Here is a 20,213-nt window from a genome sequence, read left to right as displayed (position 1 = left end):
TCTGATCACTCAGTACACTCTGCCAAATGAACGATCTATGCAAGATGAAAATTAAGGTAGGAAAAAAAAATTGATGCTGGTGTATTTAGTGAGACTAGTGATCACTGGTTGATTGCATTTCACATAAAAAACATGCACCTGGAAGTGGGTAATAGGTAGGATGACCATGTGTCCCCCATTTTACAGGTCTGTCACGGGTCCCGGGCTCCTTCATTCCAGGACAATACAGTGTCCTGAAATGAAACTGACACGGACCCCCCTCCCCCCAGGCCGGTCTGATGCCCCCAAAAATGGCCGCCACATTGCCGCTTTACTCACAGACAGTACTTGTCCTGGCCGGGAATGTTTGGAGAGGCACAATCCCTGCCCCCTGCTTGTGATTGGAGAAATCATAAATCCCAATTATTGTGTCTAATCACTGCAGGGCAGTGTAGAGCCAGCATTGGAACAAGGTAAAACGGTCTCGACCGGCCAGGACAAGTACTGCCAGTGAGTAAAGTTTCAATGTGGTAGCCTTTTGTGGGGGCGTCACCAATGCTTCTGGGTAGAGCGCGCACCCTCTGCCCTGGCTGTCCTGTGATTTGTTACATCACAAGCTTTTTGGGAAGGGGGGATGTCCCTGAATGATGCAGGATGTGTGCTAATGAGGTCAGCTGGTCAACTCCTTCCTGTGTTATGACCTAAAGTCTGTCAAGGAAGTAAGGCAAAAGTAATGGAGAAGTTTTTTTTAAACAGCCATGAGGACAGTGTGGTAAGTGTGTGTAGAATAAATGGAAAGCTTTGTTATTTCTGCAAAAGAAGTACATTAATGCTATATTGGTACATAGGGGAGCTGGAATTTAGAAAAAAAGGGGTATAAAAGGTGAACTTAGCCTTTAAATGTACCTGAAATCAAGTTGAATCTGGCTGTCTGCACAATTGGTCCCATTGGGGCCCTTGGGCCCATTGAAACTCATGAGTTGCGGTAATACACAGTATAGCTGGCATTACCCAATGCACACCAATGCATATGTTCTAGTGTGGTGCCATAAGGTGGGGTGATGCCATGAAAGGGTCATGTATGTTTCCAATCTACTGCACTATGTTGGCAGCCCAATTATAGTGAATAAGATACCTTATGCATAAAAACTTGCATGTGCAATGCAGCCTTGCTTAAAAGATTAGTTCACCTTATCTGCCTATGCAAATAAGGGATGTCTGTAGATAAAAACAAACTGTGCAACTTTGACCAAAGTTGAATAGCGCCCTTGTTATAGGTGTAGGCCAATTACATCCCTCATGAAGCCTGACTGGAAATCTGTTGCTAAGAGAAGGCTAGTGTTACTGCTCACCTCCACCATCACAGGAGGAAGCTCTTTCTCTGATTTAGGCCTCCTCCCATCCACTTTCTCTCCCCTGATACAGTAGGCCTGAGCTCAGCATTTGAGAGCTTACTTCTGTAATGGTGAATGAGAACAGTAATAGCTGTGCGTCTCTTAGCAACATCCTTAGCAACGTTCTGGGAGTTTTCTAGCCATAGAGGGAGGGACCAGCCAAGACTGTTGGAAAATTTGTGTTCATTTAGCACACGCAGCCAATCAGCTGCAGCGCTGATCATTGTATTCTGGCAGCGGAGGAGTCCCACTGTCAGAATACAATGACACAGCCAGGAAGATTCCTCCCATCCATCTATGGCCAGCTTAAAACTCTGCATAAAGACATAATCAATATATTGTAAATAGAATAAAAACACATAAACAGGTTGTAGAGCAAATACACCAAGTGTTTTATTTTTCAGTTCAGTTCTATGTATAGTTAACATTATTGTAGATAACGTTCTCTGGCGTGTCCCTGATGCCTTTATGAAGAGGTTTTGGAGTCCTGAGTCACCTCTTTCACGGAGGAAGACACCACCTTCCCATTTACCACTTCCTCCACCAGTGTCTTCACCTTGATCTGTGTGGTGGAACTGTGTGCTTCTTCTTTGCTGACAATTTTCACACCTAGTTGACAAATGACAGAATTAAGTAACACAATTTTCCCTCATTAATACAGGAGCATGCAGAGACAATGTACTATCTATGAGACATATGGGATTAGTGTCATAGAAAACATCTCAGGAACACAGGGAGCATTCTTATGGCATATTCACAAGATTACTTATATGTTGCCAGAAGATGGTGGATTTAAAGCTGAACTCCAGGAATTAGACCAAATCTACCCCTGCAGTGGGCGCCTCTGCAACGCAAGGGGAAAATGCTCATTTGGTCTAGGGGTTCAACATTAAGTTGTATTGCTTACCCTATCCCCCAGTCTGGCAGGTTCAAGTGTTGTTCTCTGCTGCCCAAAGCTCTGAGCTTTAATGATAACTTTGGGTTGTCCCTTATTGTCATCATGTACGAAGCAGCTGCTTTGTACAAAGAGGAGCAACCAAGGCAGAGAGCACCTTAGTCAGCCAAAGCTTGTTGGGGAATATAGTGACTGGACATGTATGAAAACCTTGTATGATCGCAAGAGTTTCATCCCTGATAGACCAGCCACCTGACTCTTTGGGATAAACACAAACAGTCACATTGTCAAAGGACACAATGGCTGGCATAGATGACCAAGGGGAAACTAGATGTACCTGCAGGTTTGGCCTCCCTTTATTTTCTATAATGGCCTTACTGCAAACCCACGCTACAATCAGATTCTGTAATTTCCATAATATTTATCAAAAAAGGTCCTACTTGACCTAATAATTTGAATGGATTTTTAAGCCACCCTTTGTACATATAATTAATTGTATTTTAACAATTAAAAGTAAATGTGCAAAGATTGTCAATCAATATGTCTGGCACATATGTGGGCAGGGTAACATTACAGTAAAAACTAAAATATTACCTTTATTGTGTTTATACTAATTAACACGCATACACTAATTTGTGATGAGGATTTAATTATATTGTTCTGTCCCGATTTTAGCTAATAGCTGTCTAATAGAAGAGACTCCGTAAATGAACCTGTCATTACAGATATATTGGGCTGCTGTCAACCTTTTTTTTTTGTTTGAAGCTGCTGGTTCCCTGACTGCCATGCTCAACCCATGTCTCAAGGACTTCTATTTTTATTAGACACACATCTGCATACAAGAGCTGTGTCTTGCCAATTCTGTACAATTGATCATTTGTTTGAAATGCTCAATGACTTACTTTTGTCTGATGATTCCAATCGCTTAACTGACGACAAGCTGGTGAGAGAAAAAAAAAAATGATATGTTTAAAACATTTGAATGGCCTCCACTCCAGTCACAGCTCTGTTACCTGTACTTTAAAAAATTATACCAGTAATGGGATTGGTTCCCATAGGAAAAAAAGAATTGTTCTGCACATGCCACGTCTTTTTTTTAACCAAAGATATGGTGTCACTTAATGTTCTACATACACAGACATCTGTGCTCAATATATCTTCAGTAAGTGAAGTATTTTATGTGTACTAAACTAAAAAATATATTTTATTAAGTTTATAATAAAAGATATTTTAAGAGAATTTATAAGACCCTCACCTGACATCTTCTCCTTCCAGCAGTCTTCTGTAGGTGGCGATCTCCTGCTCGAGCCTGGTCTTGATGTCCAGCAGCCTTCTGTACTCCAGACCATGCTGCTCTGAATCTGACCTGACTTGATGAAGCTCGATTTCTATTTGGGAAATAATGCTCTGGATTTTTGCTATTTCTGCTCCATATCGACCTTCTGTTTCTGATAAGGAGCCTTCTAACACTTGTTTCTGAAAATGAAGAAAAATATAACCAATATAGTCAACGGTGGTCTAATGATGACCATAGAAAGTTTTATTAAGGAAAAAGAGAACCAATATAGCCGACAGTGGTCTAATGAGGACCATAGAAAGTCTCAATAAGCATGTTTTAATTAATGTTAGTTGTATTTGCTTGGAGATTGGCTTTAAGTAAGTATTTCACAAACACCCTCCTTCACAACATCTGCAAAAATAACCTTTATAGGCCCCTCATACCTCAGGATTGTTTAAATGCCATGATTTTTGTACCCAATCTTGACCAATGTGGCCACAGACCATGCTTCATGTGCATCTAATTTCACTCACAAAGTTCAGTGCAGCCAATCTCAACCAGGGTTCCATGGAACCCTAGGGTTTCTCCAAAGGCTACTAGGGGTTTCTTGACCTGTGTCAGATTGACCTCTGAATCCAACGCCACTTGGCAGTGCACCAACGATATTTTTAGTTTTCACACCTCTGATAAATTATTTTAGCAAGGGGTTTCCATAGACCTAAAATTTACTTAGTTGGCTCCTCTGGGGTGAAAAGGTTAAGAAATGTTGGTTTAGTTCCGCCAGCACACTGTAGGCAATGTGATCAGAGTTTGACTAGGATGGAGGAGAAGCATATACAAACACTAAAGTATGGGAATCTCATATAAATTCACGTTTCAGAGACCAGGAGGAGAGTCTAAGGGTCTGTGTGTATGAGCTTTTGTTTTCTTCATAACTGCTTTTCTCCCCATACATATCTATAAGAATGCAAAGGCAGCTGAAGCAGGTCAAATACAAGGCAACACTCATCAAAGCCCATCGCCATTGGCCCTTAGTGAAATTCTTACGTAAAGTACAATTATCCTTTAAATCCGGAGCTACAAGGGCAATTTTTTGTAACCCAGTCATACTACTGATGGTGATTTATCACCAAGGGTAGTGGTCAATCACTAAACAGAACAAAAAGCTCTCTATGGTGTAAGCCAGGGGTGGAAAAATGAATATGGAGTTCAGGAGCCAGTCTATCCAGGCCAGTAGCCAGCGGGATTTTGTTTAGGAGCCAGCTTCAATAACAAAAATGAAACCTCAAAAGTTAGTCTCCAGCTGTAATTTTTAAGGCGCAATAGTTACTTGGCTTATGGGAGTTGTTCAGCCTTGGTGTAAGTTATACAAGTAGCTTATAGCAGACACAAGTTCATCCTGCATGTACTAATGCTGAAAATGAAGTAATGACTAGGACTACATGTCTGTGATAGAAGGTGAAGAGACTGGTACACTTACCGCGTTGAGGAGGGACTGAAGCTCCAGCTCCAGACTCTGTACTGTGCGTCTAAGTTCTGTGACCTCAGATTTGGAAGCCTGGAAGCTTTGTTGGTTTATTGCAACTTCCTTGCTGAGGCTTTCACTCTGTGAAAGAGAATAAGGATTTCTTAAGACGCAGAAAAAACAGGGAACAGTGATTGAATTAGTAATCTTTGGAAAACATAAAAGTGATCATGCTAAAACACAGGCAGATGCAAAAATTGTACAGCTAAATTTTCCATCTTCCCTATTTGAAATCCAAGCAGATTTTTCAAGTAGTAAGTTGGCTAGCCACACATTTGGTCTAATTATCCAAAAATTAGTCCAAAAAAAGACCTTTTGTGACATATACACCCCCAGGTATAGGCAACCTAAACTGTTCCTATAGCTATAAGGTTGTGTTTGGAATTGGTAAAACTTTTTGTTTTTTCTCTGTGTCCCATAGGGGAAATATCCTTTCATTTCTTGCCCCAGAGACACAACAGAAAGTGAGCAAGCTCTCCAAAGTGAGGGTAAAACGCCTTCTCAGATGGTGGTCATTGGAAAAATTGTCCCCATTGGAAGGTTCCTCTCCACCTCCTGTTTCAGTGACAATGCAAATGTTGTATTTCCCTTCACTTTCTAACTCCTGGAATTTCCAGCCTGAACACAGATAATAACAAATTCAGACAGAGATACTAACTCTTTACCCCATCCAAAAATGTTTTGGCTATAGCTCAACTTTGAGACTCTAATGCCTCGTACACACGATCGGACTTTCCAACAAGAAAACTGTGGAATTTTGTTCAAAGGGTGTTGGCTCAAACTTGTCTTGCATACACACGGTCACACAAATGTTGGGCCACAATTACGAACGTAGTGATGTACTAGACGTACTACGTGGCTTTTCAGCTCTTTAGCGCCACACTTTGGGCTCCTTCTGCTAATTTCGTATTAGTAGAAGTTTGTTTAGTGTTAATTTGTGCTTTTCATTTAGTTTCTAAATGGCCGTTCGTCAACCAGACATGTTGCGGAATCGGAGGAGATACCGTATATACTCAAATATAAGTCGAGTTTTTCAGCACATTTTTTTGTGCTGAAAGTGCCCCCCCTCGACTTATACTCGAGTCAAGCACTTTTCTGCAGCAAAAAATTTCATTTTCTGAACCGAATTGGGGCCCCGTATCTCAGGACCACTTGGTGATAGGAACCCCATATTTGGTGTGCAAACCCGGTGGAACTGGTACCACAACATATCCAAAGCTGGAGTTCCTAGCACTAAGTGGCCCCGAGATACGGGGCCCCAAATTCGGTTTGGAAAATGTCATTCTCTGCTGCAGAAAAGTGCTTGACATTTTCTGAACCAAATTTGGCGCCCCGTATCTCAGGGCCACTTGGTGCTAGAAACCCCAGCTTTGAATATTTTATGGTGCTAGTTCCACTGGGTTTGCACACCAAATTTGGGGTTCTTAGCACTAAGTGGCCCCGAGATACGGGGCCCCAAAGTCGGTCAACTGTGTCCATCTGCAGCAATGTCATTTCGGGACCCTTTGGGTTCAGAGACCCCAAATTTTGGCTGCAGCTAGGGGGCATCTAGAAACCCTTAACTACGGAGTTTTAAGTTCAGGGGACCTATGGCTGCAAATGGGCACAGTGAGGCTGCAAATGAGCATTGTTGACCCTCTTTTCCACTTACAGTAGCTGTGCATTTCTCACCCTCGTCTTATACTCGGGTCAATAAGTTTTTCCCATTATACTCGAGTATATACGGTAACATGTTATTTATTATTGGCCTTGGAGTTATTGCTTTGACATTATTTTTTTGGTTGAATAATGATTTGATTTGGTATATTTTCTATATTTTTGGATGCATAGAATGCACTTTTTGGTTTAGCTCTATTGGCAGATAGCATGTCTAATTTTATTTGTTTTATTTTTTTAATGCACAATAAAAAAAATTGTGTAGAATAATACTTGGTTATGTGTTTTACTTCAAATGACAGTTTGGGAGTAGGCAGTTACATTTAAAAAAATACAATGTAAAAGGGACACCAACATAGTTGTATCTTTGATCTTAAAAACTATGGGATAATGGTGTTGTGGTAACACAAATAAAAAAAAAAATTAAAAAAAACAATAATATTTTTCTTGATATCACTAGAAAAAAAAAGCCTTTTAAAATTTGTTTGAAATAACTCCATCGGTATCACCAGCAAAGCAGCTTCATTATTATCCCATTAAAGAAGAAGAGAATTGTGCGCTGCATTTGGAGATTTCATAATTTGCCACGTCACGAATGTTAATTCTCCATTACGAACGCTAGTTTACAAGACCGACCGCTTCTGCTTCCGGGCATGCGTATTTGTACTTTGGACTTTTGTGCAACGGACTTGTGTACACACGATCGGAAAGTCCGACAACAAACATTTGTTGGCGAAAAATTTGAGAGCATGCTAGCCAACATTTGTTGGCGTAAAGTCCGACAACAAATCTCCAATGGAGCATACACACGGTCGTACTTACCACCATTAAGCTCACATCCAACATTTCCCGACGGAAAATCCGATCGTGTGTACGCGGCATAAGAGTTTTTTCAAGCACAAAGTGCCCTTGCCACATACCTGTCCTCTATACCAGATCTCCACCTCTTGCCGATTCTTCTCCACCATTTTCTCATATTGATCCCTGACATCTGCAAGCACCTTGGACAAGTCAACGGCTGGAGCGGTATCCATTTCCACACTAACTTCTCCTCCAGATCGTCGCTGAGAAGCAGCAAGATCCTGAAACATAAAGGAAGATGGTAAGGACACAGCCATAATGATATACGGGAACACTGTATTTTCTTTAATGTTCATCAATATAGCCTTAACGCATGTAGATATTAACCCCACTTTTAGTGATGGGCTTACTCTGAGTCATGAATGACTTCCCATTCTCCTCTGTGTATCTGAGGTCATGGTTAAACATGATCAGGTCCATGGCACATTTATGAAACGTTTAATGTGTGCTTTGGTGTCTCAATCATCAACAGTCAGAGGCCACCATAATGGAGCTGTATGGTGCAACTCACAAGGATCAAGTATCATAAGGCACTTAATTGATGGGTCAGTGTCAGAATTTTGGAAGTACAGGAACTTCCATAAAGGAAACAGTGTGAATTTATGCCAGAATCCTATGTGATGTGATTTTCAGCCCATTAATTTGAATGGGTTGAAATTGCACTGGATCGCACCCAAAAAGCTTGCATGTTCTGTAGTACCATGTGATCCGTTGCATGCAAAGGCACTGTATTTGAGATCTGTGATTGGGGTGTCATTAGGATTACATTGACACCCACAGCAGATCGCATACCCAGTGCGTTTTGAATGCAGGGCTGGAAATGTGCATGAAATGTGGTTTTCCCGCACTTCATTCTGATGTCAAAGTGCCCTTATTGTTTTTATGGAAGGGGAGGTTATCAAAACTGCAAATGATGAAAAAATATAACTTCTTGTAAATCAACTTTGAAAACTGGCAACCCCTTGCCTTTTTTATATGTGACAGTGCTATGGTTGTGATTTAGGCTTTTTTTTGTGTATGCAGATGGACAAACGTACAAAAGGTGGGCTGTCAGTGCTTGAATTGCATCTCATCAGGATTGACTTTGATCTTTATCCAAGGTTCAGTAACCTCCAAGTGATTGCACTTTACCCCACAGCAGTTTTTTGTTCTATTTTAATAACAGGGTCTCTTTTAGTTTATCTGTTGCTTTGTCCTGAATGGGCAGAGCAACATTCCACTTTAACCAGTTCATGACCACAATCCTGTAGATTAACGTTCCTCAACATGACCCTCACAGTTCGGCCGCTAATTTGCCTCCCGTCTCAGTCAATTTTTAAATCAACGGTTGTCAAGCTGGATGGTGCTTATATTTCTCCTGAATCAGCTGAAATGTAAGTAATCTAAAGCCAGCCTTAGTGTTTAAATTAAAAAAAAAAAAACACTTGAACTCAAAAAATTGCTTAGGCTGATAGAAGGCAAGATGCACACCTACGTGGTCTCTCTACCTTTTTGCATTAATAATCAAAATATTCCAAGCACACTTGGTAATCTTACCTCCTCGTGATTCTTCTTCAGGTAGATCAACTCCTCCTTTAGGCCTTCAATCTCAAGCTCCAGGTCTGATCTGTTGACGGTCAGCTCGTCCAGGGCTCTGCGCAGTCCAACAATGTCAGTATCCACTCCTTGTCTGATGGCCAGTTCTGATTCAAACCTGCAGGTGGCGACAGAGCACATCAGTTTCAAGAATCTACTTCTCTTAGTGGAGGGGTCTCCAAACTGTGGATGTGGCCCTTTGCTTGCCTTTATCCGGCCCTTGGGGCACTTTTCCTTCCACTAATACGAGGCACTATTCCTCTCACTGACACCAATGATAGGGTACTTTTACTCCCACTGACACCAATGATGGGGCACTATTCCTCCCACTGACACCAATGATGGGGCACTTGTCCTCCCACTGACACCAATGATGGGGCACTATTCCTCCCATTGACACCAATGATGGGACACTGTTCCACTGACACCAATGGTGTAATTTTTTTTATTCCCACTGATAACCAAGCTTATGGCATTGCTTACTCCCATCCATGCCAGGGCATTTCTGCTTCCACTGGGAGGTTTCTCGTTACGCATTGTCCTCTAGAGACATAGTGTCCTCTAGAGAGCTATTCTAAAAATATAATATATCATGTGTTATGTTATAACTTCTCCACAGAGACACAATCCTTGCATATAGGCATACTATATATACAGAGTCCAGTATGGTCTGTAATCACTTACTTAATCTTAAAGTCATCAGCAGCCAGCTTGGCGTTGTCAATCTGCAGCACGAGCCGGGCATTTTGAATGGTGGAATCCTGGATCTGCAGGGGAGATATATTGTGAATGAGCCTAAATAAATACACAATTATTGTATGTTTCTTTATGGTAAATACGTACTTTTTTATTTTTAAGAGCGCTATTCCTAAACGTATATTGTGACAAAAAAAACAAAACATTTTAAATAAAGCTGCTTTCGCCACCTTGTGGTTTTATGTGGTTTTACAGCTAGTTATATTTGTCAATGACTACTGAATATAAAACAGAAGTTGACTGACAGTACAACTACATTTGTTAAAAAGGTGATTAATAAAATTGACATTTAAGCTGTTTTCAACTGAAAGTTATTTTTTACTTTTACTTTAACTTGTAGCCACCCTCATCTTCCATAACGCTTACATCCAGTTTAAGGTCAGAATGTCCAGAATGAATCCTCATCCCCCCAAGTGTAATGGGCCTCCTGTCTCTCTTACAGAATCTTAGGTCAAGTTACATGGAGACTGTTATATGAGGTTTGGCATTCCCGGGCGTGCACTGAATTCCTGTACAGTAATTTTAGCGATAAACCTTTTTCTGTATACATCAGATGCAGCGATTACTGCAAGTCTGATTAGATAATTGCACACATCTTAAGGTATGCTGAGCCTGTATTACAACTCTAATGCCCCGTACACACGGTCGGATTTTCCGATGGAAAATGTCTGATCGGAGCGTGTTGTCGGAAATTCCGACCGTGTGTGGGCTCCATCGGACATTTTCCGATCGTGTGTACACAAATCCGACGGACAAAGTGCCACGCATGCTCAGAATAAATAAAGAGATGAAAGCTATTGGCCACTGCCCCGTTTATAGTCCCAACGTACGTGTTTTACGTCACCGCGTTTAGAACGATCGGATTTTCCGACAACTTTGTGTGACCGTGTGTATGCAAGACAAGTTTGAGCCAACATCCGTCGGAAAAAATCCTAGGATTTTGTTGTCAGAATGTCCGAACAAAGTCTGACCGTGTGTACGCCCTATAAGACCGGCCATTGAGGCCAGAAGGCTGATCGGAAAAAAAAATTGATTCCCCTCATCCACACTAGAAAAGTGGAAGGAGGGACTCTCCCCACTGTGCTATTGCATTGTGACAGCGGGGAGTTCCCCACTGTCAAGAGACACTGATCAGTGCTGCAGCCATTGATGGAATGAAAGTATTCCAACAGTCCAGTTGGAGAGAGGTTGATCGTTAGATCAACTTCCAATGGCCATAGATGGATTGAAATTTGGCCGTTTCAGCAGGGAATTTTGATCCATCTATGGCCAGCTTTAGTTTCAGCATGTATACACACCATCTACAGAGACAATTCAGATAGGGATCTGCAAGAACGTTTGCTAAGATCCCTGCTATATAGAAAGCATGGCCTTGTGGTTTTTAAAGTTAGCTTTTCTGGATAGAAATATGGGAGCTGACATTGCTGACTTGTTTTAATAGATGCAGGGTCTAGGGCTGTCATCTTAATCTGTACATTGCCCATACCTCCCAAATGATTTTGAAGGACTGTCCTTGATTTGGAACAATGTCCCTCTGTCCCATTTTCCTCCCCATTTGTCCCTCATTTTGATCTATATAGTTGTACATAAAATGCACTGTTTATCTTTCAAAAAGTGTTTTCTAGTGCTAAACCTTTAATCCAAATTCTAAATTTCAAAAGCCAACATAAAGGGATAGTAGTGGTAAAAAAACAAGCACTTATGGGTTCAACTAATTTTATTTTTTTTTTTGTATAAATATAATTCTCCTTTAAAGGGGGGGGGGGCAGGGGGTGTGTCCTAATGTCTACATACTTTTGCTAATAGGTGTCCCTCATTCCCATCTCAAAAAGTTGGGAGGTATGATTGCCCCAGCACTCTGTTCATCCACTGGTAATGAAGGAAAGCCCTGTGTAAGATGTGACTGCAGTGGGCTATGAATTCACTGGGAGTCAGCCCCGGAGCAAACATATGGGGTGATTATGGCACACTTGAGGTCAAAAACCATGCTTTTACAGGTGTTTGAGCTTTTTTTTCTGCCTCTAAACACCCCTCCATGTTAACCAATGTGTCCATGCACACAAAGGAGTTTAGAGACAGAATTAAAAAAAAACATCACTTGTGCGTTTAGGATAGGAGCTTTTGAGCATAAAAAAATGCTTTAAAGAAGCACCTAAACATGCATTATTATTAGGCTCGTTTAGGCTCGTTCCCACGTTAATGCCTTCCAATGGGCAGAATTCTGGCCAATAGCATATTTTAATGCCAGATGCAGGAACATGCATAAATGCGCACCCAGAAACGCTGCTTTTTACAGTATTTTTGCTCCTGCTAAACTCCTATAGGAGAAAAAAAAAGTGTCAATAGAATACAATGTGCATAAAGTCTAAGCCTGGGTTTACATTGCTGTGCCCATCACATGCGATTTCTGTGCAATGCGAATTCAGCCATACAGTTGTATGCTTTAGGTAAGCTATACAGTGGGCAAAAATAATCACTATGCAAATTGTGAAAGAATGATATTTAGGAAGGTTAGGGAATTATATTTTTTAGTTTAAAGAGTTGGTCCGCCGAAATGTAATATTTCAGTTTTTGGTAGAACCTGACCGTTTCTTCTATCTCTCTGAGACACTCTGGTGGGATATTTGTGTTGAGTTTGTGGGTCTACACCCTTGCTGTCCCCATCATGGGGAGTTTCCACCATCACTGTTGACTTCATTTATTTTATGTTATGAAGAATGTAACTGGAGTAACTGGAACATACAAAGATGGCAGAAACAACTGGAACACCCCAGCTGACAGAAGCAGAACTGGGAATTAGTTATGGCATGGATGGAGATCTTACTGTTGGAGTATCCCAGTCATATAAAAAAAAAAAAAAACAAAGGCTGACTCACTAGGCTTTACCTATATAGCTAAAATATTACTTTTAGGGAGGACCTCTACTTTTTACATAGGAATCTAAATATACTCAGAATAAATTTTTCTCATCCACATTTTTGCTGCAATTTTGGTTTTGTATCCTTTAATTAAAAAAAATGAAAGGACAGGCCGGTTACCTGGGAGCGCAGCTTGTTGATGATGTCATAGTATCCACTTGGGTCGAAAGAGCTGACAGAAGATTTTCTTTCATAGAACTCACGGATTTTCACTTCCAATTCACTGTTAGCTGTCTCCAGGGATCGGACCTGAGGAAACACAATATTAAACTGTAAGTAATTCACAAGAAAACCTTCATCACTCTCTGTGTACTCCTCTAATTGTGGTATGTATGTGTTTCTTTCTAGATTAGTACATTCAGTACAGTATATATATATATATATATATATATATATATATATATATATATATATATATATATATATATATATATATATATATATATATATATATACACATACACACACACACACGCACATATATATAATGTAATATGTATATTTTATATATATAGTAACATTATCATTAAGCTACTGTAATTGAACTGCAATTAAATATAATTTTAATTATAATTTTATAAATAATATACATTTTATAATTTATATATAAATTATAAAATATACAATTATATAATAATATAAAACATATCATGTATATAATGTATAATGTATATACATTTTTTATATATAAGTAAATATTATAAATTATAAATATTATGTATATATAAATATATATATAAATCTTATCATTTATACTTAAATTATAAAATTTGCAATATAATATTATTATTATTATTAAGCTACTGTAATTAAACTGCAATTAAATTTTATAAATAATATAAATTTTATCATTTAATATTATTATATATAAATTATAAAAATATACAATTATATAATAATATAATACATGTAATGTATATAATGTATAATGTATAGAAATTATATATTATATAAATATAATAATATTATATTTATAGAATATAGAATAATATTATATAAATAATTATATTATATAATAATATAATAATTATATAAATTATAAAATGCAATTTTATCATTTTTATTTTATAATGTTATAAATATATATATTTATATATACATTATAACATATACAATTATATTATAATATAATATAATGTATATAAATGATAAAATTGAATTTATTTATTTTTATTTTATAATTTTATATGTTTATTAAATGAATTATATTATTATGATCTTTGATTATTATTATTTTGGGTGGAGTATTAGGCTTAAGCTACTGTATTGCAAAGAGATTTAATTGCCACATTATTTATTGCATTTATTTATATAGCGCTGGAAATTTACTCAGCACTTTACATATTATACATTCACATCAGTCACTGCCCTCAAAGAACTGGCCAAACACCGTTATATTTATATTTAGGATGAACAAAAAAAAAATCAAATCTTCCATGGTGCCTATTATACCCAAGCAGTGGCTGCATCCAATCAGGTGCTGCCACTATTTGGCAAAAAATGTTGCATTCAGCTCCTTTGATTTTCCGGTCAAAGGATGTTAAACAGGAGGGGGACTATCACATATTCAGCTTATTCTTCAGAGACTGGACAAAATTTGCAAAGTGTATGGCCTGCTTTATCATCCAAGGTCACATGCATATATATAATAGGGTCATATACATACACTATATTACCAAAAGTATTGTGACGATTGCCTTTACACGCACATGAGCATTAATGGCATCCCAGTCTTAATCTGTAGGGTTCAATATTGAGTTAGCCCACCCTTTGCAGCTATAACAGCTTCAAAACCCACCCACGCACAGGGTGCAGGTAGCATCATGCTTGGGATTTGAACCAAGGACCCTAGTGCTACAAGGCAGGTGTGCTAACCAATACACCACTAAAGGTACATCAAAGTCATTAAAGAACACACATGAGAGGTCCAAAGAGCCAAAGACTACCATATTTACATGACGTACATATGGTAGTCTATGGCTCTTGGGACCTCTCATGCATTTTCTTTAAATACTTTGATGTACCTTGGACCTTATGTTAACCACTTGCCGACCATCCGCCACAGTTTTACTGTGGCAGAATGGCACGGCTGGGCGAAACGACACTATATAACGTCGCTTCACCCTGTGGCCACTAGGGGGCGCGTGCGTGCCCCCTGCTCGCCCACGGAGCCGATGCGAGTGCCCGACGGTCGCGATCACCTCCTGCCTTCGTTTGGGGCACACGGAGAACCGGGATCTGTGTGTGTAAACACCCAGTTTGCGGTTTTCTGAGGGGAGAACAGACAGATTGTCTGTTCATACAGAGTATGAACAGCGATCTGTCATCTCCACTGCACAGTCCCCTCCTCCCTTCAGTTAGAGCACACACTAGGGAACACATTAACCCCTTGATCGCCCCCTAGTGGTTAACCCCTTTACTGCCAGTGACATTTTTACAGTAATCAAAGCATTTTCATAGCACTGATCGCTGTAAAAATGCCAATGGTCCCAAAAACGTGTCAAAATTGTCCAACGTGTCCGCCATAATGTCGCAGTCCCGATAAAAATTGCAGATCGCCACCATTACTAGTAAAAAAATAATAATAAAAATGCCATAAAACTATGCCCTATTTTGTAGACGCTATAACTATAGCTATATAAACCAATCAATATATGCTTATTGTGATTTTCTTTTACCAAAAATATGTAGAAGAATACATATCGGCCTAAACTGAGGAAAAGAAATAGTTTTTTTATATATTTTTGGGGGATATTTATTATAGTAAAAAGTAAAAAATATTGCTTTTTTTTTTCAAAATTGTCGCTCTTTTTTTGTTTATAGCAAAAAAAATAAAAACCACAGAGGTGATAAAATACCACCAAAAGAAAGCTCTATTTGTTGGAAAAAAAAGACATCAATTCTGTTTTAGTGTAACATCGCACGACCGCGCAATTGTCAGTTAAAGCGATGCAGTGCCGAATGGCAAAAAAGTGCTCTGGTCTGGAAGGGGGTAAAATCTTCCAGGGCTGAAGTGGTTAATGACAATGTCATTCTACTGTACTGTATCTGTGAAGGAGCAGAGTGGTCACCCTAGGCTAAGATCCTAATTTGCACTAAAAATACCTCTCCCTCTCAGTATAGCTATGTATTCATTCCATGAGGGGCCCTAGGCTTATTGTCACGCCCGAAAAGCTATACCTTGCGGCCTCATGCACACAAGATGTAAAAAAAATAAAGAATTAAATAAAAATAAAAAAGCCTTTGCCTATGGAGAGGGAGATTTACTAAAACTGGTGTACGCAGAATCTGGTGCAGCTGTGAATGGTAGCCAATCAGCTTCTACCTTCAGCTTATTCAATTAAACTTTGACAATAAAACCTGGAAGCTGATTGGTTTCTGTGCTGCACCAGATTTTAGACTCACCTGTTTTAGTAAATAACCCCCTATATGTTCGTGTACACATAGGCGTTTACAGGCATATTAGAAGAGGAGTATTTAGAGCTATAAAAAAAAAAACAAATGACCTTCAGGAGAGGAGCATTTGTGCAGAAAAAAATGCCTGATGTGCATTTAGCTCTTGGGCATTCATTCATTCCAATGGCCTGAATAAATTAATTTTCTAGCTAATGGAAGGCATGAACGTCCAACCGCTTGATCCACCTAAACGTGTGTGCAAAACGCAGCTTTAGGTGCGCTACTATCTGCTTTTTCCCTGCCAAGACGAAAGGCGTCCAGGGGAGGAAAAATAAAAAATAAAAAACGCCCTATGTGCATGATGCCTAAATTTGGAAAGCATAGTTACATAGTCAGGTTGAAAAAAGACACAAGTCCATTCAGTTCAACCATAAAAAATAAATAAATAAACAAAATAAAAAATATCGTACAATCAAATATACACAATCCTATACCCACAGTTGATCCAGAGAAAGGCGAAAAAAACCCCAGAAAAGCATGATCCAGTTTGCTACAGCATGGGAAAAAATTCCTTCCTGATCCCCGAGAGGCAATCGGATTTTCCCTGGATCAACTTTACCTATAAATGTTAGTACCCAGTTATATTATGTACATTTAGGAAATAATCCAGGCCTTTTTTAAAGCAATCTACTGAGCTGGCCAGAAACACCTCTGGTGGGATTCTATTCCACATTTTCACAGCTCTTAATGTAAAGAAAACTTTCCGTATTTGGGGTTGAAATCTCTTTTCCTCCAGACGTAAAGAGTGCCCCCTTGTCCTCTGTGTTGACCGTAAAGTGAATAACTCAACACCAAGTTCACTATATGGACCCCTTATATATTTGTACATGGTGATCATATCCCCCCTTAATCTCCTCTTCTCAAGAGAGAATAAATTCAGTTCCTCTAATCTTTCCTCATAGCTGATCTCCTCCATGCCTCTCATCAGTTTAGTTGCCCTTCTCTGCACTTTCTCCAGTTCCCCGATAGCAATGCATGTAAAATATATTTTGAAGGTTGGCTATGGTATTAAAAATTCCACACCAGTTGCCCTTACCCGTTCCAAATAGGTAGCCAGGCGGTCGTTCAGGTTCTGCATGGTCTCTTTGCCGTTGACCCCAAAAGCGTTGCCCTCTTGGACTGCGAATCCAGCACCAAATGCGGGAGCTGCCATGCTATAGCTGGCAGAGGACACCCTGACGCTGGCAGCACCTCCTGCCACGCTGCGCGCCCTGGGGGAGCCAGCTCCAGCACTAGACCCACTAAAGCGGGCAGACTGGTTGATACTGCGGGTGGAGAAGCTCATCGTTTTTCCGGCAGGGATGTAGTGACAAGAGTGAAGCGTGCAGGAGGGCGAGCTAGTCTGTGGCCCCTCTGCCCTGTCTTATATACCCAACAGAGGGGGAGGGCTTGCATTCTTATCTGTACCAGGGACCCACATAGCTGCTTGTCTAAACAATAGAACATTCCTGCAAGTAAACAGGCTTGACTTGTCTGAGGAGTGACATGAATTCCTGAAGTTTTACTGTATTTCCATGGAAAGGGAGCTTTACCTTTATAGAGATAAAAATGTGCAAGAATGAATAAGACGCAGCTGTCATTGAACCTCTTTAAAGGCACAGATTCTAATTCTGGAATTTAGAGGCAAGCAGCAGCTGCTAGTTATATTTCATGAGTGCCGAAAATATTATTTATGTCCTTGTAGTGTCCTATGTAATATCACCACATGCTAAAAACGTCTTCAATGTTCAGCCGGGACATGCAACAAATAATCAGGATATAAACTGTGAATTGTATAGGCCAATTTCCCTAATTAATACAGATCTGAAAATTATATCTAAAATTTTAGCCTCATGTATAAATTCAGTAATTACTACACTGATAAACCACAATCAAACCAGTTTTATCCCGGGGAGATCTACATATAGTAATATACGTAGACATACGTAGATTGTTTGCAAACCTCCAGTCCCCTAATACGTCGAAGGTCCCTAGAGCTGTCGTATCCCTTGATGCCCACAAGGCATTCGATTCAATTGAATGGCCTTATCTACTATATATAATGGAAAAATTTGGGTTTGGAAATAACTTTTTTACCTGGATCAAAATACTATATGACCAACCTATAGCCCGCATTAGGATTAATGGAATAGAATCCAAACTTTTCACAATTCACAGAGGCACCAGGCAGGGGTGCCCACTCTCACCACTATTATTCGCGCTCTTCTTCCAGACTTCTAAGGTCCTCATTGGATCTGCAAGGTATGTGGATCGGTTCACTAGAAGAACACATATCACTTTATGCGGATGATATGTTACTTTATCTGTCTAACCCACGAATCACAATCCCTATAATGTTCCGTCTAATTAGTAAATTTGGAACCTTTTCCGGTCTCAGGGTGAATTGGACTAAATCTAGTGTTTTCCCTGTGGATCCCACCCTCCCATTTGATCTCCTCTTAGACTGCCCGTTACAAGTCACTCTAAAGTTTAAATATCTGGGAGTTACCATACAAATACTGATTTCCAACTACATTATAAATAATCTCTTACCGTGCATAGAATCCTTTAAAAACAAAATAACCAGTTGGGCAAATCTACCATTGACACTAATGGGTAGAGTAAATCTATTTAAAATTGTATTTTTGCCCAAATTCTTATATATTTTGGCAAACAGCCCTGTGTATGTGCCCAAGAAATTTTTTCAAGAAATCGATTCTCTACTATCAACATTTTTATGGTTTCCAAAGAACCCTAGAATAGCTTTGACTATGTTATAATTACCTACAACTCAGGGTGGATTAGCTCTACCAAATTTGAGACTTTACTATTATGCTTCACAATTGGTTTACATACACTGGTGACTTTTTCCACAGCTGCATAATGCTGCCACTGCTCTGCTTTCCTCCTACGAAGCTCTAAATAACGTAATATTTAGGAAGACAGCTAGAGTTGATGAAGGCACAGATATAATAAAGGTCTCTCTTAGGATATACAAACAATGTCTCTCCTTGGTTCCAGATGACTCAGCTTCTATATGTCCAAATCATCCTATATGGTTTAACCCTACATTTCCTCATTTTTATGATCTACCTGTTGCCTGTCTCTGGGCGACAATGGACCTAAAGTATATACATCAGTTATATGATCAAGGTCAATTTAAATCTTTTCCAACACTACGGCAGGAACTTGGGATACCTAACACATGGAGTTTTAAGTATCTTCAATTAAAACATGCAGCCATGGCCCAACTAGGTCTTAGAAATGTTTTCTTTGAAAACTCTGCCTTAGAGGGAGCATTAATACAACCAGCACACACAGGGCTGATCTCCACCTATTATAAGACGTTGGGGCAACATAAATCCACTCGATTACAGGCTCTTAAAAACCATTGGATAGCAGATATACCAGATCTATCGGATGACAATTGGGAAGAACTCCTTAATACGTATTTTGTCACTGCAATTTCTGCTAGGGACAGAATGATACAATTACGTATCTTTCATAGAATGTATTACACTCCTCTATGGCTTTTCCGTATGTGGAAACTAACCAGTCCCATCTGCCATAAGTGTCATAGGAACACAGGAGACCTACTCCACATGCTCTGGAGCTGTGAAAAAATAAGACTGTTCTGGTCACAAGTAACCCACTTTATTGCGAATAACTTTAATTTGCCTAATATTTGCAGCCCAAAGTGGTGTATATTGGCAATTTTTGAGGATGTGGAGTTGGGCTCATATCAAAAACAATTCCTGCGCTTCCTATTATATTATGCCAGAAAAACAGTAGTTTTGCAGTGGATACATTCCACACCAATCTCCCTCAATCAATGGAAAAACCTGATTAATCGGGTATTACCGACATATAAACTCTCATACGAAGCCAGGGGGTGTGCTGGTAAATTTATGAAAATATGGGGAGAATGGACAGAACTTAC

General features: G+C 39.4%; 1 protein-coding gene across 1 annotated transcript; it reads right to left on the bottom strand.

The window, feature by feature from the left end:
* Positions 1-1,741: 1,741 nt before the first annotated feature.
* LOC141114306 (keratin, type I cytoskeletal 47 kDa-like) lies at positions 1,742-17,651 on the bottom strand. The gene is made up of 9 exons (XM_073607914.1): positions 17,331-17,651; positions 12,959-13,087; positions 9,849-9,931; positions 9,126-9,282; positions 7,649-7,810; positions 5,028-5,153; positions 3,524-3,744; positions 3,171-3,208; positions 1,742-1,982 (listed from the first exon to the last, which is right to left on the bottom strand). The coding sequence occupies exons 1-9, from the start codon at positions 17,577-17,579 to the stop codon at positions 1,840-1,842; spliced, it is 1,308 nt and encodes a 435-aa protein (XP_073464015.1). The 5' UTR covers positions 17,580-17,651; the 3' UTR covers positions 1,742-1,839.
* Between the last annotated feature and the right edge of the window lie 2,562 nt (positions 17,652-20,213).

Source organism: Aquarana catesbeiana, linkage group LG12 (assembly GCF_042186555.1).
Source record: "Aquarana catesbeiana isolate 2022-GZ linkage group LG12, ASM4218655v1, whole genome shotgun sequence".
Classification (NCBI taxonomy): domain Eukaryota; kingdom Metazoa; phylum Chordata; class Amphibia; order Anura; family Ranidae; genus Aquarana; species Aquarana catesbeiana.
Note: the sequence above shows the minus strand (reverse complement) of the source record. Positions and strands in the feature narration are given on the sequence as shown.